The sequence below is a fragment of the Cheilinus undulatus genome, linkage group 21 (assembly GCF_018320785.1).
Source record: "Cheilinus undulatus linkage group 21, ASM1832078v1, whole genome shotgun sequence".
Lineage (NCBI taxonomy): Eukaryota > Metazoa > Chordata > Actinopteri > Labriformes > Labridae > Cheilinus > Cheilinus undulatus.
The window spans coordinates 33,654,932-33,678,173 of NC_054885.1; the positions used below are offsets into that span (position 1 = coordinate 33,654,932).

Genomic DNA, 23,242 nt, shown 5'->3' on the forward strand with positions numbered 1-23,242 from the left:
GCAAGCCTGGAACTTGGGGGAATTTCCAGGGTTACTTGAATGAATAAATCCACTCCAATAGCTCAAATATTGAAAGTCTTTTATCCATTTTTTAATAAACTTTTTGATTGTTTCTACTACTGGCAGATAATGCTATCCACCAATTTTATCTGCCAATGCTTTACTACCGGCTATGACAACCAATGGCAGGATACTCCATCGTTGCAAACTACACGTCTTTACGCTTAGATCAAGCAGGAAACAGCCTAAAAAGCTTATAATGTAGAGAAAGAGAGCCTATGATGTGGCCCTCTGTGTCTCTGCAGACAGGAACTGCTTGAATAATGGCACAAATTGAGCGAATACAAAGAAGCACAAGGACTTTTTTGTTAATATGTGAATATTTTGATGACTTTATGTCACAGAATGATTTTTTTTCACTTTTTGGTTCTTAAGAGATGGGAGAACATGTTTGTGAAAAAGTTTTAGTCATCATTTTGGTCATTATTATGTATGTCACGCATTTTTTGTCTTTACAGTCCCATCATTTTTCACAATATCAAGTGACGTTGCTGCAGCACACATGTTCTTAAAGTCCAGCTTGTCCTGAAAAAAAGGATGTTTAGAGCTTGACTGTGCACCAAAGGGTTGATGTTTCACAAGCTTTTAAACAAAACAAAATGATTATAATAGCTTAGGGCTAAGAGGGTTAAAGGAGGAAGTAGAGTCTCCAAGTCTGATCTAAAAGCATCTACCTGTCTCATTTTCCCCTCTTTTATACTCTTAGTTATTGGTAATAATTGTTGCACTGTAATCATGAGTGGTGTTAAGGAAGGTAGTATCAGCATTGCCACTACCTGGAGCTTGCATGTACGGAGCCTGGGTCTGTTGAAGGTGGCATGCTGTTGAGGCTGTGTGGGCCTTGTGGTAAGATAGGTAAGATGATGTCTGCATGTTGGCATGGAGGGTGGTGAGAGCCGGCATGTGGCTCTGGGACGCTGGAGATCACTGTTCAGCCCTCTGGAGGTGTCGTGGGACTAACTGGACGAAACACTGACGAAGGAGGGTTCCCACTTGACAACCCCTGCAAAGTGCAGCTTTCTTACTACCCATGGGTCTGCGCGGTTGACTTGTGGAGGCAGATAGTAATGGATTAGGGATTTCTTCACTGAGCACTGATCCTCTTTATAGGGCACAAGTATCTTGTGTTTCATTTAAATCCTTATAAATGTCCAATACCAGGACCTGATTGGTGCACCTCTACTTTCTGTGTCTTACTCACTGGCTCCTGATTGCTTTTGTTTTGTCAGTTTTGGGAGTATCAGAGGAAGCCACTGTCTACTTTCTCCTGTAGAATGTCATTAACACCACACAGCTCTGTGGCTGCTTTACTTTCTTCAGACTTATGTCGCTGACTGTCCCTCTCTTCCCCCAGGCTCTGCAGGGAAAGGTGGAAAGTCTACAGAAGCAGCTGCACTGCTCAGAGAAGAAGCTACTTAACAAAGAGCTGGAGACGGAAGAGAAGGTAATGCAGTCTCTGTTTTTGTCTCCATCTCTTACCGTCTCTCTTTCATGCTTACGTTAAAAGAGAGGCCGGCTGACTCGCTCAGACTCATTTGCTCTTCACCATTACTGTTGCATCACTTTCTCTGCCCAGCATAATTTTTTTTCCTGCGCTGCCCTTAGCCTTTTCATCACTCTTCTTTCTGCTCCTTGCCAGCACATAACCTCTTTCTGACTTCTTATGCGGCCAATGATACTTTTTGGGGTCCATCATCCCTCCCTTGATGTCCTTACAAGACCCTGCAGGGGGCTACGGAAGCCAAAAAAATGTGTTCCCCTCTCTTTTCTGCCTTTCTTTCATTCCTCCACCATCTTTCATTCTCCTGTTCAGAGCCAGAGATATGCCCCCTCGCACATTTCCCAAATTCCTTGAGATTTGGCTTCAAGAGCCAGCGCCTAGGGCCAGGAATGCCACCACCGCCTGTGTTCAGAGGGAAGCCTCTGTGTGCATATACACTCCCCATGGCTCTGCAGAATGCCCTGTAATCAGGCTCTGTTTTGACCTTGACACACACAGAGAAGAAAGCACTAATGACTACACTCACGCAGGAGGCCGTTCTTTGTACGCTGGTATGTACACCGAAGGCATTCATTCTCCTGCGTCCAGGCTGATCCACCAACTGACCCTTGTACACACTTCACACACTCGTCACACACCTCGGTGTCTGGCTGTCATAAATCTGGAGGAAGGGGTCAGTGAATTTTAGGAGCTGATGGTCACTGACCCAGTCCCAGAGGCGCTGCACATTGTTTCCTATAACTTGGGAGGAACTGACCCTTGAACCTGCCTGCTATAATGTATCACTAGGGATATGTGCCACTCTTTTTACATTCATCATTCAGGTGTTTTTGAATCTTGTTCTATTTGATTTGAAATACAAAATGAGAGATGCATTTGAGCACATCATGATCATGGAGACAGAAGAGATGAAGCACTGCTGGGTCTTTTTAGCATCACATGCAGGAAATTTTGGGTTTGCTTTGTACAGATCATCCAGTGAAGGGTGGTTACATAAGTAAAAAAAAAAAAAAAAGGAGTTAAAACCAAAAATGTGTCATCAGATAATTTAACTGCAACTGTCCTCAAAAAAAAGCAATCTGAGGCATACTGTCAGTTTTGTAAACTAATAAGCAGCCTTTATTTTACCTGGCAAATTATAAGAGATAACAGTATTCTTAATTTTGTGGTATCCCAGTGACAGAAGCCTCTCAATACCATCATGGACATGTGACGGTTACAAAAACAGGTCTTCATGGCAAAATAAAGTAGTTATATTAGTGAAGCGGCGTGAAGGGAAGTGGTCCAGTTCTGATTAAACTGCTGCTTTCCTATAGCTACATCCGAGCTAACAGCTACTATGGCAGCAGCCAGTGATGTACCAGCCAACCACACCTGTAACGATCGCAAACCCATGCCAAAGCGGACTGGAAGATAAGCGAAAACATCCTTTCTGTCCTGAAACACTTTCAGTGTTGCTCTCTGCCCTTGACTTGATAAAGAAATGTTGTCCAGTTCTGAAAAAACTGCCGCTGTGGCTACGTCCAAGCTATTAACTCCACTAGCAGCATTGTATACAACCACTCACACAACAATTAACCCCTTCTCTGTTACTCTCAAATTAGGTCGGCAGAAGGGCAAAATATCTTTCGAAAGATTTCAGTGTTGGTTTTTTTCTTTATTTCATGCAGAAATGTGGTCACGTTCTAGTAAACTGACACTGTACTAGAGCGATATCAAAGTTAATCACTGCAGTGTTGGCAGTCATATCTAATGGCTCAATCCTGCAGACGTAGCATTCCTAATTTTGTCACAAATGAGCTTATAATTGAAACTGTGATATGCCATCAATAGAATACATCTATGTGGGTGAGCGATCAAGTAATGATGTGCTGTTCACAAATGAGTTTGCTCCATGAAATGGCTCTTTTTTGTGAGCCAGGTAGCTAGCTCCCATTTGAGTGCCAGTTTCCTCTCTTTCCTTTAACTCATGACCCCTAAATTCAGGTCAGGAGGGATCAAATCAACTTGTGAGATCTGCAAAGATTCACAACCCTAGATATGATGCAGTGTTTTTTTTAAAACAACCAGCTGAAGATGCTGCATGTCAGTTTAATTTGATGCTGATGTGCTCGGTACATATTGGCTGCCAGTCTGATTATATAATTATAACATTACACCACACACACAGCGCCTCTCTCAGCTGCAGACACCAGAGTATTAAATACAAGTAATCAATTTTGGAAATAGATGACTAGAGGCTTGAATTCTGATCCACCAGCACATATTTTTACTGAAAATGAGTCTATAATCATTGGTTTCTAACAATCAGGGCATTTAATATACGATAGTTACGTATTTCCTTTATTTTCTTACAGTTTTAACCCTTAAGATTTAGAGATCATGATTCTTTGCCTCTTGAAGGTCATCAGGAGGACGCTTCTTGTTTGAAGAAGATAATACAGAGTAGACCCACTTTAATGTTTTTTTGAGAGTGTATACCTTAAGAGTATACCCACTTCTGCATACACCACTACACCAGTGCCTGCAGCTGTATTCACAGGGGGTAGAAGACCACCAGAAACCAGAAGTTCCTCTTAGATCATTGTCAGATTAAGGCCTTCAATCCAGTTTCTCAGTAGCTGTTTATATTTGCACGGTATTCACAGGTTGGTGACATATTTTTACCAAAACTAATGGAATTATTTCTAATCATGCAAGTAAATTTAATCATTTATGCTTATATTGCACATTAAACATTTTAAATTCAGTTAGTACTCTTAGGGTGAAGAGTTGAACCGTGTGTGGTTGAAATATTTTGGTACTGGCTCCAATGAGTGTTCAGGGTTTTTTTTTTTAATTTGTAACATCAACCAAAAAAATCTACTTTTTTGGTGCAGAATCATCAGAATTATGATTTAAATAAGGCAATATGCTGAAATGAGTAAACAAGACTAAGAGTCTGACTTAGCATTTGGTATCAATTTTACGTCCGTGACTTCGTCATTCTCCACCACAAACACATCGCACTAATTTATCACAGATTGTTTCGCTATGTCAAAGTTGGCAACAAAGACACAAACAGGAAGTGTGCCATAGAGGAATTAAAGGAGGAATCTCTGCACATCAACCAACTCAGAGATGAAACTGATGTCTCAACAGATAGCTGAGGACTTTCTGTAAAGGATGAGCTGGTTAAAGCGACTGCTTCCAAAAAAGGGAAAGAAGACACAATGAGGACAGATAAAGATATTTAAATGCTGCAACCAGGAACACGTTGTCTCCGATGGAATGAAATCATTTAAACCATTGAGTAGAAATCATCAACTTTCCTGGAAAAATGGTGACAAATTGTTATTGTATGGTTTAAATGTGGTACACATAGGGACTTAGGACATCCCAGGGCGTCACTTTGTTCACAGGAAACGAGCCAGATCTACTCATGGGTCTGTAAATCTACTACAGCTAACTACATGGGACAGAAAGATTGTTATTCAGGGCTTTGGAATCATAGTCTTCTACAAACCCTATTCCAAAAATGTTGTGGCACTGTGTGAAATGTAAATAGAAAAAGAATGCAATGATTTGCAAATCTCATAATTTTTGCAACATAGCAGATGTTGAAACTGAGACATTTTACCATTTCATAAAAATATGAGCTAATTTTGAATTAGATGGCAGCTCTTCAAAAAAAGTAAAGATGGGGCAGCAAAAGGCTGGAAAAGTAAGTGTTACTAATGAAAAACAGCTGGAAGAGCAACTAATTAGAATAATTGGCACCAGGTCAGCAACATGACTGGGTATAAGAGAACTTAAGAGAAGCAGATTCTCTTAAAAGTAAAAACGGCCAGATATTCACCAATTTGTGAAAAACTGTGTCTTAAAACTGTGAAGCAATTTCAGAAGCTCTTTGAATACCCAGACATAATATGGTACATAATATGATTAAATCATTCAGAGAATCTGGAGAAATCTCTGTGCACAAGGGACAAGGATGAAGATCAGTACCATATGTTGGTGATCTTTTGACCTTCAGGTGGCCCTGCATTAAAAGCAGGCATGGTTCTGTACTGGAATTCACTGTATGGGCTCAGGAACACTTCCAGAAGTCACTGTCTATCAACACAGTTCACTGTACCATCCACAAATACAAGCTAAATGTGTACCATGCAAAGAAAGGGGCCATATGTGAATAGGATCTAGAAATGCCCCTTCTCAGGGGCAAGGCTCATTTGAAATGGACTGAGACAAAATGGAAAACTGTTCTGTGGTCAGATGAATCCAAATTTTAAATTCTTTTATGGATGGATGCCTTGTCCTACAGGCTAAAGAGGAGAAGAACACAATCCAGCTTGTTATTAGCACACAGTTCAAAAGCCTGCATCTCTGATGGTATGACGTTGTATTAGTGCCCATGGCGTTGGCGCCGTACACATCTGTAAAGGCCCTATCAGGTTTCAGAGCAACATATGCTCTCATCCAGACTACGTCTCTTTCAAGGAAGGTCTTGACTGTTTCAGTGAGGCAAAGCTAGACCACATACCACATCCATCATAACATCATGGCTTCACAGTAGAAGAGTCCGGATGCTGGAGTCGCCTGACTGCAGTCCGGACCTTTCACTGACAGAAAACATTTGGGATATCATAAATCCAGCAAAGAAGACCCAGGACTGTTGAGCAGCTAGAATCCAATATCAGACAAGAATGGGACAGTACTCCTCTCCCAAAACTGCAGCACTCACTTCCCAAACGTTTACAGAGTGTTGTTAAAAGAAGAGAGAATGCTACACGATGGGAAACATCAGTTTCAACATCTGAGATGTTGTTTATGCTCTACTGTCAATAAAATATGTGTTTTTGAGATTTGACAATCATTGCATTCTGTTTTTGTTTACATTTTACACAGTGTCCCATCTTTTTAGGACTTGTGGTAGTAAACTGGGCTATAGTTATATTTAGAATTTGTCATCTGACTTGGGCTTAAGTCAGTCCATGTAGTTTTTGATCATGATGCCAAACCAAAGAGAAGTTATGTAAGGACACTTTAAAGGAATAACAGTTACCTGCTGTCATCTCAGGACAGGTGTGTTTTATGGAGTGAGTAGCATTCCTTCCACTGTTAGCTTCAGTGTGTCCGTCATGCACATCTGCATTGTTTGCTGCTCACCCGTTCATCCGTGTGTGCATTGTTTTTTGATAATAAGCCCCTCTCTGCCTCCTTACGCTGATATTGCCCTAGTTTATCTGCTGAGACTCCTCTTTGTAATCCAATCCCCTCACATGAGTTTAAAAAAACAACCTTTCTGCCCAGACTTCACACAGATGTTGCTTGCCTCACACTTGCAGGGCCCTCGCAGGCTCCCCTCACTCTAAAATGGCGGATCAGCAGCTCACTGTGTGTGCGGTTGAATTCTCCTTGAAGAGAGGAGCCGAGCGTTGAAGAGTACAGCTCTTAGTATAAATACATAATGATACAGTGGGCACGGTGAACTGTACACGTTACAGAGATGTGTTCTCCTGCAACAAGGGAGCTGGTAAAATAAAAAATAAATCACTCCTGTACTTGTTTTTAGTTCTGATTCAGATGTAAAAATGCAGAGGAGTTGAACTTAAGTTCTTAAGGCTCAGTCCTTTTCTCTGTGCTGTTTTTGTTGAGGCACATTACATCAGCAGCACCAATCCATCCTGTAGTTCTAACAACTTCACTGAGATCTGTAGCCACTTCTAATCTCCTTCTGCCTTTTTATTTCTTTTTTTATACTTATGTGAAGCGGTTTCTTTTTCCCTCTTGCAGAAAAGCATTTTTTTAATTTAAATCGCTCCTCGGTGAACTCTCTGAGTGCCAACTCAGTGGATGTGGAGGTGAAAACTTTGTGAGTGGCGTCATTTTTGATGTACCCCCTTGTTCCTGACACGGTTTTTGTCACTTTGGAAAAAAAAGGGAGGGCGGGGGGGATATATCAAAAAAATGTCTCTCCAGCAGCTACTCACCCTCCCCATCCCATCCCAACTTCATTAGCATACATCAAGCTTCCCAACGACGTGACAAACTTCATTTGAACGTTGAAAGTGTTGAGGGCTTGTTCCTTTCTGCTGGCAGCTGTCAAAAACCACGCCATGTGACGGCACCAAATGCAAGGGAAAGTCAAAACCACAATCTAAAGACTATATATAGATGAAATGTTGTCATTTTAAGATGACTGGGAAGGGAAAACGTCTGCCGCTCCTCGCAGTCTTCAAAACTAGAGAATCACGCTTCATCAAGAACAAACAAAACCTCATTTTAAAAGAGCTGTGGAGATGAAACCTGATTTTTCTCCAGAAAGTCAAAGTCCCTTTTCATTGCTTTGGGAAAAAGTGGCACACTTTCTTCCCTCCCCTTGTGTTTCCCTTCCTCTCTCTTTACTTTTCAAGCTCACTCTCATCCACAGTCCGTCAATGACCAAAACCTCATGGAGGGTTTGATCAGCAGGATTGTTCAAAGGCACAGACATCTGTCCTGATGGTGAGCAGGCTTTTTTATGCCTTCATATACCTTCTGCCACCTGTCAGAGAAATAAACATGCCTTTGCTGTGAGAAAAATGTTAAACGAGGAGAAAAATGTGTGTTTGTGTAAAGACAAACAGAGATGTGAGAGGAGGGACCTTGGAAGAAGCGAGAGGATGTGAGGCAGACATCTTTAAGGAGTTTCAGAGATGCTCCTGTTTTGAATTTGAACACCATTGAGAGACACCATGGAGTCAGAAATTTGAATTACCTTTCCCTGTCTGCTTTTGTAGCCTAGCATACGTTTCCACAACAGAGATGCTTTTTTAAGGGCTGCTGCTTCCGCCCACACACATTGCATAGAGAAGTATGGCTAAGCTTTAGTAAGACATGCCAGAGAGGGATGTGATTGCAGATGCTTTGGTCTGCTACTGTGCAACAAGAAAGAGAATCTGCATTATACATGTTGAGTTTATTGAAGGTATACCACATATAGTTATGCAAATGCAGATGCAGTTGTGTATATAGGATAAAATGCAAATGCAATGCTTTTTTGGGTTAAGAAGAACGAGACTGATTCTCCAACATCTTTCTAAGATTTTCTTAAATTTGTTCCAGAGAAGATCCTAAGAGGAGCCTAAGGCAGATTTGTGAAGACGCTCTGAAACTGCTGAATTGTTCATACCTGTATTCTTAAAGCAGCAACTTTGCACCAAAAGGCAATCTAGTAGAGCCATGACCCATGGAGGACGGCATTCACCCCATTGTTTGAGAGCTTTCCTTCTCAAGTGGCGGGTCAGGACCTAAATTGGGTTGCAGTGTTGTTTTCTGTTAGTCATAGATGTGCTTCTTCTAAAGGGTCTATGATAGGGGCTGCATGATGTTTTGATTTTAGCCGACACTGATATGGATATTTAAATGTACCTCATCCCTACCTACTGGAAGAGGGACATTGTTGTTCCAATCCGGATGGGAAAGGGTGTTGTCAAGAGTGGAACACCTACAGGGGTATTAAACCTCTCTCAATGCTGGGCAAGGTCCTTGCAGTGATACTGCAGAACAGGATCTGCTGCTCCAACAACAGCAGCCTGAGCAGTCAGGCTTTTACCTCTCAGAGGTCTACAATAGACCACATCCTGACACTCCATGTTCTTACTGAAAGCTTTCAGGAATTCAGTAGAGGGTTGCTTGTGCAGGCTATGTTGACTTCCAGAAGGCATTTGACTCAGTAAGTAGAGATTCCCTCTCCACAGATCCCACACTGGCTCATCCAGCTGATGTCTGCCTTAAACTTTGGTACAGAGAGTGCTGTGAATTGTGTTGGCTCCGTCTCTTACTTTGTCCAAGTTGATTCTGGGTTGAAGCAGGGATGTGTCGCAGCACCTACACTCTTGAGTACCTATATGGACTGGATAACTGGGCAGGTAACAGGAACAGTGAGCTGTGGAGTGTCATTCTGTGATCAGTTATCTGGACCATGCTGATGATGCTGTGATCCTTGCAGAGACTGTAGATCTCCTTGTGGGGACTCTAACCTTGCTGAGTGAGGAGGATCCAGGCATTTGGGGGCACCTTGGATGCTGCCATCAAATCTGTGTCTGTGAATAGTGAGAGTGTGGAAGTTGTAGAGCAGTTTATCTGCCTTGGCAATGCAATCCATCGATCTGCTGACTGCAAGACTGAAATCAAGCACAGACTTTGACTTAGGCATGGAGCGATGGGTTTGCTGAGCAAGACAGTGTGACGTTCCCAGTATCTGAGCATGAGGACAAAGTCAGAGTCTTTCAGTCCTTGGCCCTCATGGTCCTACTATACTCTTGTGAGGCCTGGACGTTGACTGATGGCCAGATGCGCTGGCTGGACTCCTTTGTGACAACTACTCTTGGCGCATTTTTGGGTATCGTTGGCAAGACCATGTGTCTAATGCTGATATACTCAAAAGAGTGGGAATAGGAATGGCAGCTGCACTTTTACAGGCACCTGACACGCTTTTTATACTGGGTGCCCAGGACCAAGTGGACTTGTGGAGACGCTGGGGGCAGCCGCCTGCAGTACTGAATGAAACACATCAGGCTTGCATGCTTTGCTCGCTGGGCTTGCACATGCAGGAGAGCAAGTGCTTAGTCATAATTGCTTCTTGCATGACGTGATTTTTAACATAATAACATTTAATTTGTGCCCTGACATAACAGCAATCGAAAATTAGCAAGGGTGCTTTTTAGCATTCTTAGATTTTCTTTTTTTACAAGATTTCCAGATAAGAAATGAACGTAAGGAACTCCCTTAAAAAACTGCATGTAGGTTTTGAGAAGAAATTTGTCCAAGAGCAGTTTCTGAATGAGGCATGATGAAGCCTCCAACCATAATGATGATAAACAGTATTTAATAATGCTTTTCTTCACTTTTTACACCCACAGCCTGTCAGTGCATCGGACCATGAAAGCATGAAAACAGACTCCACAAATACAACCTTATTGTACCTCATAATACATTAGTTCTCCTCTGGGTCTCCCTCTGTCGTGGTTGCTAAAGCAAACATTCATGGCTTGTCTAGTTTGATCAGCCGTATGACTGTATGTACAGTATCCAGTCGTCCCCGGTGCTCTCTGTGAGTCTCAGTGAGTAAGCTGTTGTAGCCTTGCCCTTTCTAATGTATGGGAAGGAAAAATGGAGACGGCACTGCCACAAAGGAGCTTGTAATTTAGGCAGAGCGGATCTCTCATTGCTGCGGTGACGGCACCATACATGAACCAAGAATGCAGCAGTAAGGAGCGTGGCTTTTGAAGAATCTAGACTTATATTCAGAGTGGTTGGTAAGGGATGTGTTTATTCAACCATTGTTTATTGCTCCGGTCTGAGGTAGTGGAGTGTGTTTTGTCTTGGCTTGCTATTTTGTTATGACTACAGAAGCTGCTATAGATAGATGGGCCTTTTTGAAAATACGCACTCCTGGAGCTTCAGCTGATTTTTGTTACTCCTGGACGTTCGAATGAAAGCTTCAGTTTTGTGCCAGGACACTCTTAAATGATCCTGGACTCACACAGAGAAAAAGACACATTCCTCTAAAGTGATGGGCTTTATTTCTAATATTATTGCCTTGACACATTTAAAAGAATAGGGCAGAAGGAGCCTGAAAATTTGGCAAAGTTGTGGCAGACTAATCTACTGCACGCTGTGCCGAGACAAAGTGAGCCGCTTCATGTTGGGATCATTTATACTGGAGCTCGCTTTGAAGTGCTTCCCAATCCCTTTCATTGTGCCCAGGAAGATTAATTAGCCAAAGCCAGAACAATCAGTTAAATCCACAACAGGAAAATTATTTTAGGAAAACCAATCTTTTCTCCCTCCCCCTCACCTCGTTCACGCTCTCTTCACTTGAAAGGCTGGACTGATGAGAGGAAAGGCAGGGAGCGTGGGGATATTCTTGATGTTAGCCAATCTTTGGCTCTGTCAGAAGCATTAGTGGCCCTAAACGCTCAGACTCTCCCCTGGTTACACCTTAAAAAACTGTTGCTTTCCTAAGCTCCCGTTGATGCTCTGTTAAACCGTTCATCAAGCACAGAATTAATTGATTCAGCAACTCTTTTCAAAATGCAGTAAATTCTCTTTTACAGTACTGTAAAGCTGTGCTAGTGCGCCTGTCTTGATATGTGTGTGTCCATTCATGTGTGTTTGTGGGTAAAAGGCGGGGGGTTGCGCTAACCAAACCCTTTTCAACTTCTATAATCAGACTCTGGTTTAGTGGAGTGTAATTTAGCCCCAGACAGACTTCCTCCCGTCCTCCCCAGTGGAGCTAGCTAGCTAGCAGGCTCTGAGCTGCTGCTGCCGCAGTGTTTGATGTGTCCTGCCCTCCACCGTGGCCCTTTCCCGGGCCAAACCCAGCTGTGTAACAGGCAAGGGCAGAACTACTACAACAATACTGCACTCAAGTAAAAGTGCAGTTACCTTGATTAAAAAATGACTTAAGCAGAAGTGATCTATAAATCTACTCAAGTAAAAAGTTATTCATGTAAAGTCTACTGAAAGAACTGAGTAGTAAGATTTGATACCTTAGGGAGGTGATCATCCCATCTGGCCCCAAAAGACCATTAAATTCATAAAAGATAGTTCTTAAGGTGTCTTTTGTCTTTATATCTCTATAGCTATTAAATCAACCTCAATATTATCTGGAATTATTTACATTTAACCCATTTTTACAGAGATCCACCTGTCATCCATCATTAGTAATTATGATGCATGCTAAACACATGCTTATTGTTCAAGTCCTGATTAAATCTGCAGTTCTTGTGTCAACTTTCGCTTTCAGGCTCTTGGAGAGTGACATTTCATGCCTGAGATCTAAAAGAAAAGACCTGTTCCCTGCACATGTTTCTCACCAAAGAGGACACAACATGGTAGTGTCAAACCCATGAACAACCCCTGATATATGGCGCTAAATATCTCTATTGCTTCACAGTAACCGGCTGCAGTATTGGCGGTAGGGGCTGGTCTCCTTGATAATGGAAATACTAATACAAAAATATGTTAATTAGACCTAAAATATATATATATCTAATTTAGTTCATTTGAAAGTCTGGCACCTACAGTGCCTGTCAAAAAAAAAATTGGCCCATGTAAAAATGTTCCTATTATCTACAGTACAAAATATTTAAAAAAATCAGAGAATCTGGAGAAATCTCTCTGTGCAAGGGACAAGGATGAAGATCAGTATCGCATGCTGGTGATCTTTGGACTCTAAGGTGGCCCTAAATTAAAAGCAGGCATGGTTCTGCACTTGAAATCACTGCATGGGCTCAGGAACTCTTCCAGAAATCATTGTCTGTCAACACAGTTGGCCATCCACAAATGCAAAGAAGAAGCCATATCTTAACACGATCTAGAAATGCTGTCATCTTCTCTGGGCCATTTAGATTGGACTGAGGCAAAATGGAAAACTGTTCTGTGCTCAGATTAATCCAATTCTGAATTCTTTTTGGAAACCACACATGCTGAGTCCTGTGGACTAAAGAGGAGAGGGACCGTGCAGCATGTTATCACACAGTTGGGTGGTATGGTATGGGGTTGCATAAGTACCTATGGCATGGGCAGCTTACGCATCTGTAAAGACACTATCAATGCTGAAAAGTTTAGAGGTTTTAGAGCAACATATGCTCCCATCCAGATAACGTCTCTTTCAGGGAAGGCCATTGTTAGGCAGCTAGAATCCTACATCAGACAAGAATGGGACAGCATTCCTCTCAAAAACTCCAGGTTAAGCTGTGAGATTGGCCAAATCTTGCTGATGATTCAGAAGAGATTCTGGAAGATTTTCTATAGCATTTAGTTTAGAGTGTGCCTCTGGAAATTCTCCTTTTAAAGGCCTTTAAGTCCTAACACTTCACCCTACCGCTCTTTTCCAACAGGAACCAGGACAGCCTAGGACATGAATGTGTAACATATGAATAGGCCTACATGGAAGGGGTATGAGGTGTACTGGAATTGGGCTTTTCTCTTGTATGTGGTTCTGAACGCCATGTGGTACCTGCAAACAAACACATTCACATAGTTTCAGTCATTTTACATAACTGACAAAGTTGGGACCTTCTCTTTTTGTCATCAATGTAATGAAGTTCACCAAAACTCTTCATTTCCTATAACCTGACCTAATGTAATGGGTTACTCTCCACTCCTGGTAACAGGCCAATAAATATTTTGTGTCAGATGTGGCTGTAGTCATCAGCAGCCAGTAGGTGGTGTTGTGCAGAGCAAGGCATGCCAGTCTGCTGGCCCCCTGTGGAGATGTGAAGGAGCTGTGAAGAGCGAGGGAATACTCTGAGCCATGAATAAAGAGGGGATACCCACTGTCTGTGTGTGAGCGAGTGTGCCTCCTCAGAGGGAGCTACACACTTTGGCTCTGTGTCTGGGAGTGTGCACTCATATGTGTTTGTGTGTGCATGTGAAAAATGTGCTTTCTAATCCAACCGAAGACAAAAATAACTTACAAATGATATAAATACAGATGAAGACAAGATGTTTCTGCTCTCTCTGCAGGTGTTATTTCATAATGCATTTGTATTTATTAGTCAGCTGAGTAACTTCTGATGGTTTTGGATGCAGTAATGCATTTGAGGTGGTGTTTCTTCATAGTTCACTGACACAGTTTGTCTGCTCTCTCTTTGTCTCCTCAGGTTACCGCAGCGTGCCAGGAATACGAGCAGAAGATCAAAGGTTTGATGCCGGCGGAGCTCAGACAAGAACTGGAGGACACCATCACCTCTCTGAAAGCTCAGGTGAGCACTGACTGATATCAGACCATGGTGGAGCCTGGTTTAGACTTCTCCATCCTTAGCTATGCCATAATGGCCTACACTGTTATGGTTTGTTAGTATAAACACAGTGCTCTGCGATACTCCACCCAAGCACGACTAGACAGTGTGATTTTTATACCAGTTTCAGGTTTCAGTTTCTACATTCCTGCTTTTTTGTGTACAGGATGCTATGGCATGTCATGTTGGAGTTAAAACTGATAAATGTCAGGCAGCAGCTGATCATACTGCTGTTAAAGCAAAGAAGAAAAGAGCGAAGACATGGCAGATGGGAAGTAAGGCTGCTAAATCAGCTAAGACATTCAACAGGGGAATTCTCAGTACTTGTTTGGCCACAAAGAGAGACATGGATGGGGAAATGCATGTCCAATAATTCTGGATACCAGCAAGTACACTAAATAGACAAACGTATTTGACCGCCTGACCATCACACCAACAAGGACTGCAAAGATATTGTATTCAAATACATGTACTTTAAAATAGAGGTGGCCTCCCTTTTGATGCTGTGATAGCCTCCACTCTTCTTAGAAGGCTTTCCACAAGATTTTTTAGAGCATTCATGAGGTCAGGCATTGATGTTGGACGAGACTATCTCCATTCCAGATCATCCCAAGTGTTCGATGGGGTTGAGGTCTGTGCGGGCCAGTCAAGTTCTTCCTCACCGATCTCATCATACCATGTCTTTATAGTCCTTGCTTTGTGCTCTGGGGCACAGTCATGTTGGCATAGAAAAGGGCCATCCCCAAACTGTTGCCAGAAAGTTGGAAGCCTAGCATTGTCCAAAATGTCTTGGTGAAGTATTGAGATTGCCCTTCTCTGAAGATAAGGGGCCTAGCCCAAACCCTGAAAAACTGCCCGTACCATTATCCCGACACCACCAAACTTCACAGTTGGCTCAAAGCAGTCAGGGAGAGATACTGTATGTGTTTCCACTGCTCCACAATTCAGTGTCGGTGTGCTCTTCCCCACTCCATCATCTATCGTTAGTGATGTGAGGCTTTTATGCACCTGCGTGGCCATGGAAACCCATTCCATGGGACTTCAGTTTTTGTTTACATTAATGCCAGCAGAAGTTCAGAAGTCTTCAGCTAAGGAATCAGCAGAGTAGTGGTGACTCTTCCACACCATGCACCTGAGCAGTCATTGATCCCACCCTGTGATTTTACATGGTCTTCCACTTCATGACTGAGTTGCTGTTGTTCCTAAATGCTTCCACTTTCTAATAATATCCCCTTTATTTGATTGTGGAATATCCAGCAGAGATGAAATTTCATGAATTGTATTATTGCAGAGTTGGCATCCATCACAGTACCACACTTGAAGTCACTGAGCTCTTCAGAATGACCCATTTAGGATCACAAATGTTTGCAAATAGAGACTAGGTGCTTGATTTTGTACATCTGTGGCAACAGGTCTGATTGAAACAACTGGATTTGATCATTAGCAGGTGTGGCCAAATATTTTTGTCCATATAGTGTTTGTCAGGCCAGTTGTATTGGCGTCCACAGACATTTATCTCTCTCTAGAGCAGTGATTCTGAACTTGATCTGGCCTGAGGACCTTCCACCATCATCCAGATGTCTGAAAACTTTTAACCACTCAGATTTAATCAGCGAAAAATGTTTTGTTACCAAGCTTTGTATTATTTGTTTGTTGGCGTTAAATAAGTCAAGATCATGAGAAGGAAGCCACTTGTTTTTAGTATCTGGTGCTAAAAAGAAGTGGAAGTGAGGCTAAATTGCAATAAACAGATGACACTGTTGGATTTTAAAAGAACATTGATTAAAGACCAAATTATACAGGGCAATCAAATTGTAGAGTGTGCACCATGGGGCAGAAAGGGGAAACTGTGAGTTTCAGACCAAAAGGACAAAATACAAATCAACTGTATTAGAACACTGTCTGAGTTGTCAAAATTTTGCATTGTAAGCTTACTTTGGGTTTCTCTACCCATGGAATTAAAGTATTTCTTTGGTTATTAACTTTCCCCAACTATCAATCAGTCAAAACTCTCAGAAACATGACCCAGAACATGCATGCAAAGTTTTTCAGATTCACTGATGGCACCAAAGAAATGCTTCGGTTTGTTTTTAGTGCAGCATTCAATCACAGACATGTTCTCCCTGACCTTAATTTCTTCTTGTCCATCAATCTGATCACACAATCCGTCCTTGCATAACCACATCCATAAATCCACATTGTTTGTACAAACCATGTCTCTTACTAATCCCTTCATTTTCTTGACTTTCACTCTGTAAACAAAGGAGGTTTTCTGCAGTGATGTTTAGACCATTACAGTGAAAGCAGCTCATCGTAAACCACTGACTTGTTCAACTACGTGCTACTTCTGTTCACAGACCACAGCTTTGAGATCAGATCAGTGTGGAAGATGTAATTCATGGCCGCCATCGCCTGTTCTTTCATTAAAGAGTCATTGCTCATTTAAGTTAATTATTTTAAGAAAATAAAACAAACGTTGGGGAGAGTTTTCGTGTCTCTGGAGGCATTTGACCACATTTCATTGGCTCTTTTCATCAACTACAACCCTCGTTGGTGCCAAATGAAATGCTAGAACTTTCCTGAGGTCTCCCCCACAGAAAGGAATGTACCCTCGGCTCCAGTACGGTAGTCCCAGAACAATACAGATTCTTTTGGAGCCGTGATTATTCTGCCAGGCTCTAGAAGCCGTGTAAATGTAGAAGTGGTTTATTTTCACATCAGCCAAAGACACTTCATAAATAAACCTGCACTTTGTAGCCAAACAAAAGAATGGCGCTGCTTCGCCTCGCAGCATCCTAACCTCAACTAACCTGGCTCATAATCTCTCCTCTGTCCCTCTGTGTTTTAACCCCACTGCCCTAATCTCCTGACCCCCAACCTCTGCTGTCCTGACCCCTGGACTCAACAACCAAACCTTTCTTCCTCTCCTCTAACCCCCTCCAACCAAAAGCACAATGACCCAAAGTCATCATACCCCCTCTACTCCAAGTTTCTCCTCTTTTCTCTTCATTTTGATCTCACAGCTAATCAGAGTGATCATTTTTTTTAAAGATTTCTCTAAACAGAACTGAGCATTGTCTTTTTCATTTGCAGGTAAACTTCCTCCAGAAGAGAGCCTCTCTGCTTCAGGAAGAACTGGATGCCTGTCGCAGCAGGAGGTTAGCATGATTGTTTGGATTGTATGGAAACACTTGTGCATGTGTTCCTGTTCATGTGGAAGTTTGTACGTCTGCACACACTGATGCCTCTACAGTCCCCACTTCTAAAAATGTTAGGATGTTGTGCAGAGTGCGAATAAAAATACAGTGATTTGCAAACTTTTTTCAGCCTATATTCAACTGAATAAAGCACAAAGACAAGATAGTTCATGTTCAAACTGATGCACTTGTTGCCCCTGTCCCAACTTTTTAGGAACATGTTGCAGGCATTAAATCCAGAATGTTTTATATCCCCAAAACCAAAGTTTAACTGTCTTTGGGCTGTACTCAACTGAAAAGCATTTGCAAATCACTGTATTCTGTTTTTATTCATATTTTACACAACGTCCCAACTTTTTGGGAGTTGGGGTTTGTATGTACAGATCTTATGTCTTTACACCAGTGTACCTCAGGCAGTGAAATAAGAAATGAGCAGAATAACTCATAGAGACTCACTTATCAGTCATTATTAATGTCACAGGTTCTGTAGATGAAGCTTCGATGCTGACAGCCTCCCGTCCGGGGGGCTTTGATTCTGCCCCCGTCCATCACACTGTACCAGACATTTATGCCTTCATGAAAAGCTTCCATAGATCACAGTGATGAGAGGACTCGTCAGACGACACTGCCGCTCACATCTTTACAAACATCTCTGAGGGCTGTCAGTCAGTCACATCACAGTAAATAAAACGTTTATTCACTGTACCAGCATCACAACTTCAAGTGACAGACGCTGAATATGTTAAAGGAGCAGTCAGAGAGTTGGTTCAGATTTACCTCCATGGTGGTTGTTTGATATCAAAGCCCATTCATTAAAATGTTGTCTAATAGTTTAACATTCTAATTAGCTGTTTTCATTGTAAGTCAAGGCAAGTATTATTCATAAAAAAGAGCAATTCAAAATGCTTTACAGAGTTTAAAAGAGAATATTAAGAACACTATGAGCATTAAAAGAGCAATCATATTAATCAAGCTGAAGATCTTAAGATGAATATAAAAGCACCTCTTAATTTTTCAATCAAACGATGAGTGGTTTCATCTTCATCCATCCGTCTATAATCTATACTGCTTAGTTGATTAAGAGTCGCTGCTATATAGGCTGATGTTTACCAAAGATCTGCGCTGACACGATATAGGCCGATATTTACAGATCACATATTCTGATATTTAAGCCCTGAGACTGACTGGCAACCAGTCCAGGGTGTACCCCACCTTTCACCCAATGTCAGCTGGGATAGGCTCCAGCCCCCCTGCGACCCCCAGCGGGATGAGCGGTATAAAGGATGGATGGATATTCTGATATTTAGAGACATTATAGGCTGATATTTACTGACAGTATAGGCCACTAATAGAGTTTGATATTTACGGCTCATATAGGCTGATATCTCTAGATACAGATAATTATCTTCTCAAGCCTTTTTCAGACTGGGAGTGTGTTTTGCCGCGTGCGTGTGTCATGCGTGTCTGCTCCAGCTCCTGCCGGTGCGGCTTTCACACAGGGCGCAAATTTGCTGCATGTCAACTGCATCTCCACCGCATCTCCCTGCTCTGAAAGCCCTATCTTTCATAGGTTTTACCTGAATAAACCCCCCTGCAAGCTACTTGATTCAGTGTATAGAGGAAGTATGTCAGGAACTATTCAAAACAAAAGCATTCTGTACAAGTGAAAGGAGTTTCTCTACAGAAATGCTAAACCGGGCTTTTAATTTGAAAGGCACAAAACAAAAGCTTACTGTGTTTATCTTTCCTGTGACATATTCTACAGAAGAGACAGAGACAGAAAGTTTCACTAATAGTAGATCTTTAGAGAACAACTTTATAAAACAGGCGCATTGAGGCTTGTGGCTTTCCTCAGGTTATCAGGAAACATTGTAAACTTATTCTATGCATATATGTGCTACAACAATGAAAATATGGCTCTCCATTTATCATTTTCCTGTCTAATATGGTCCATAGCCACACACGGTGCATGGCAAAAATAGGCGAGACTTTGAATATCTAAACTCTCCGCACCTGAGCTGTGCATATCAGGTGCGTGACACGCGGCGCTCATGCGGGCAGTCTGAAACCCCTTACTTGTTAACATGCAATCAAAATGAAAATCCAGGCGTGTCGCGGTCAAGACGCGCATGTCACGCTCCCAGTCTAAAACACGCTTTAGGCTTATATTTTCTTATATAAGTATAATGCTGACCCTATGATCAAAAAGTTTTTTATTTATTTCTTTGGTTGTGTTGGCTTATTTGCTAATCCATGTTCTGTGTCTGTACAGGTAACCCTGGGAATTTCAGCTTCACGTAAAGCCAGAGCATGAAGAAGAAGACATCCAATCAGAAGTGAGCATTACTGACTGTTATAATTATTTAACCCACCACTGAGTCATCTTTTGATTCCATGTGTTATTGTCCCTCATGGTTTTATGAATTATTTATTTATTATTATTTTTTATTCTTTTTGTTGCGTTTGGAAAAAAGTTTACATTTTTATACCAACACCCTGTTACATTGTTCTTCTTACATATTTTTTCATCTTTAACTTGATGTTGGCTGTTTGGTGGACTTTTGCTATCGATTGTCAAACCCATCATTAAATAAAAAACTTTGCATTATTTTCTGTTGTCATGCTTTTTATTTTTTCCTTCTGACCATGCTTTTCATCTTCAGATATCCTATAATTAATCCTCAATTAGTGGAAGTCATGCTGTTAGCCTTGTTTTTATATGACCACAACATGCATGTTAAGCAAGATTAGCTCTGTAACTTTACTCTCAAATCAAAGACCTTGAATTCCCAGCCGCTCCATCACTATTAAGCATCGTCTCTCTGCTCAAGCGCCCATTTGAACGAGCAGTTGGGGGTTTGTGGTTGGTTCAGATAAAGAGCGCTGCGAGTCCAGTGTTTGAACCTCGGGCCAAAAGCTACAGTTTTTCTGCCTCGGCCACCACTTTGTGTTTTACCAACGGCTCCACTCGGAACCAGAGTGAAACACTCAGACTCTGGAGTCCACGTAGTGGCCACCGTGTCTCCTCCAATTTCTCCAGAGCTTGGAGGTTTATGATGATAATAACATTTGGTGGACCAAGAATGGGCTTTGTAATGAGCCCTCATGCATCGGTATGAGGAAAGCATGTGCTTTACTGGTGATCATTACTAAAGAATTTCTGTTTGGTGGAGTTTCACATTCCAAAAAATCAGATTTGATTACAAAGAAGCCCTGCTTTTATTTGCATTGGATTCGTATTCTTTTAACACCCTCAGTTCTTGCACTTCCATGTGTTCCCGTTGTCCCTGACCTCTTCTGCTGTCTCCAAACGAAACACTACACCCCGCTCTGTATTTATTTGATGTGCTGATTCTGCTGCCCGCGCAGAGAAGAAACAAAAAAGAGAGACAAAAGGAAAGCTGTCTCCCGTACCCACTTCAGAGATGCAGGAATTTAGTCTTCCAGCATGAAGCCTTTGTAGACTCTGTTGTTTCTGGAAGAGGTGCACAGAGGATTCATAACTATTACAACATACATGCATGCTGAAATACATTTGCTATTGCAGGTTTGATTGGATTCATGTGCCAGAAAAAGCCTCAGCATTCTTCAAACAGACAACTCCAACATGTCTCACTTTTCTGAGGATTTAAGCGGGGTCTTAGGGTGGTTTCACATCGAGGATTAGGGTCTGGATTTGAGTTTACTTGACTCCCAAAGTCCAGTTGAGTTGCATGGTTGATGGGGAAGTAGGGTCCATAGTAGCCTTTAAGGTGGACTTTACTGTCTGTCAAAGTGGTTGCAAAAATTGTCACTACTTTCTTTTTCTTGATGATGGATCAGGGAGCAATGGTGTCCATGCACCATACAAACAATAATGCATAACATGAAAACACCCTTAATCAGGCAAAGACATAAAGTCCCGGTACCTGCTTTGTATCTTTTGAACATCTTTAACTGTCTTGCAAGTATTGGTATTGAGCGGGTGGCGTGTTATTCTGTTGGATGTGTCTGATTTTATGTCTATTTGGAATTTAATGGGAATTACGAACATCTAAGAGATATAATGTCATTTTTATCACAGCTATAGTCAACTTGTTTCATAGGGCACATTGATATCAGGCAACCCATATTTTGCCCAAGCATGTTTGAGCCTTAAAGAAAGTGTATCAGTCTACTTCCTTTATCGTGGCGTGGCTGGAAGAGGTACGGTTGCTCATGCATGAGCACAAGCATGGGCACTAAACATGAACATATACATTTAACGATATAAGGTCAATGCAATTACTCCTCTTCAGTCATTTTAAACCAAAGCTTCCCAAACTGTTTGCCAAGGCACACTGGTACGCCATGAGACGAGTCTAGGTTTGTCTTAGGATTGCATACAAACGTGTCTTAATACCACAACTAAAGATACTAAACCACAAGCCAAACTGGCTGTTTTGCATGGATATGAATATGGAGTGCTTTGACTTTTTGGCGCGATCTTTGATGTGCCTTGGGCAAGAAAAGTTTTAAACCATTTCTAAAGTGACAGCAAAGGTTCATGTTGGTGCAACGCAGTGGTTGCACGTTTTACTCAAAATTATGGGTGGACACAGATATGCAAAGTCAGCTGGGTAAATCCTACAAAAACTTGGAGGTCTTTGGGAAATTCATCACTATCACGCCACTTATACAAAGCTTCAGATTTATATCCAAGTTGGATAACAAGTGGTAATCTTTAATGTTTTTTGTGGATGCACCTTGATGCATACTGAAAAGTGTTGGATGTCTAATGACTCAGGACGTCCAGCTTAGAGTGATGGATTTACAGCTCTTTTTGGGGGCCACCCACATGGAGTTTAAGGTCTTTGTCATATTGGCCGTTCATCCAGAGGGAGCCTGAAAATGCTATTTTTTGAAATTTTGTCCCAAAGTGAGCAAATACGTATACGCCCCTACCTCATATATGCAACTAACAATGTTTTCTGAAATGATCACATGCAGATTACATGGCCGTGTTCATGCTGCAGAAGCTATCATGGCTCTTACAGCAAAATCTGCACCTCTACTAGCACCGTGATCAACAGATGGTCATGGAGAGCAGAAGATGCCACATGTTCTTAGATTAGCGCCACTTACATGCCTGGCATATAAAAAAAGAATTTGATCATTTTCGTCTCCATGTAGACAAGGCCTTAGAGACCTGGACTTTTGGCTTGGCCCAGTAATAAAAGCCAGTCTTCTAATTTACCAAACAGCTCTTCATTTAGCACCTTTTTGGTTTTTTAAATCTTTAAAACAACAAAAACAGAGAAAAAAATGTCTTTCAGATGGGAGTCAGATCTTAGAACTAGCTCGTCTGCAAACAACACAACCCGACTCCCTCGTAACTTGTCTTGAATTGAAGGTCAAGGGGCAAACTAATAGCGTGAGTGCTTTCCTCCGTTCAGTTTTTAGCATCTTTTAAATTTGAGAGGTCATATTTCTCCTGAGTGTGCGTGGTGCTCAACAGACACACCCACACCATCCTGGAGCAGATTTTACTACCTCATTTTCTCATTTTTCATGCTTTTGAAGCTTAATTTTAAAAATTGAGAGATGTTTTATATAATGCAGTGGCCTATCATACAACAAACCTAAATACAGATTTGTTTTCACTTTTGCATCTTTAAAAGCATTATTGTGACCAAATCAGGGAGAAAAGTGGTTAAAGATGCTACAGGTGCCCCTTAGCTTGTGGTTAAATC

The 23,242-nt window shown here is 41.7% G+C and overlaps 1 protein-coding gene across 2 annotated transcripts in view; it reads left to right on the top strand.

Moving 5' to 3' along the window:
• Positions 1–20,141, top strand: part of cep112 (centrosomal protein 112) — a 211,097-nt gene extending 190,956 nt beyond the window's left edge. For both annotated transcript variants that reach the window (XM_041816932.1, XM_041816933.1), the window contains exons 24-27: positions 1,415–1,504; positions 14,197–14,298; positions 17,428–17,492; positions 19,804–20,141. In XM_041816932.1, coding sequence (XP_041672866.1) covers positions 1,415–1,504; positions 14,197–14,298; positions 17,428–17,492; positions 19,804–19,807 — 261 coding nt within the window. In that variant the 3' untranslated portion in view covers positions 19,808–20,141. The remainder of the gene's footprint in view (positions 1–1,414; positions 1,505–14,196; positions 14,299–17,427; positions 17,493–19,803) is intronic.
• Positions 20,142–23,242: the final 3,101 nt, after the last annotated feature.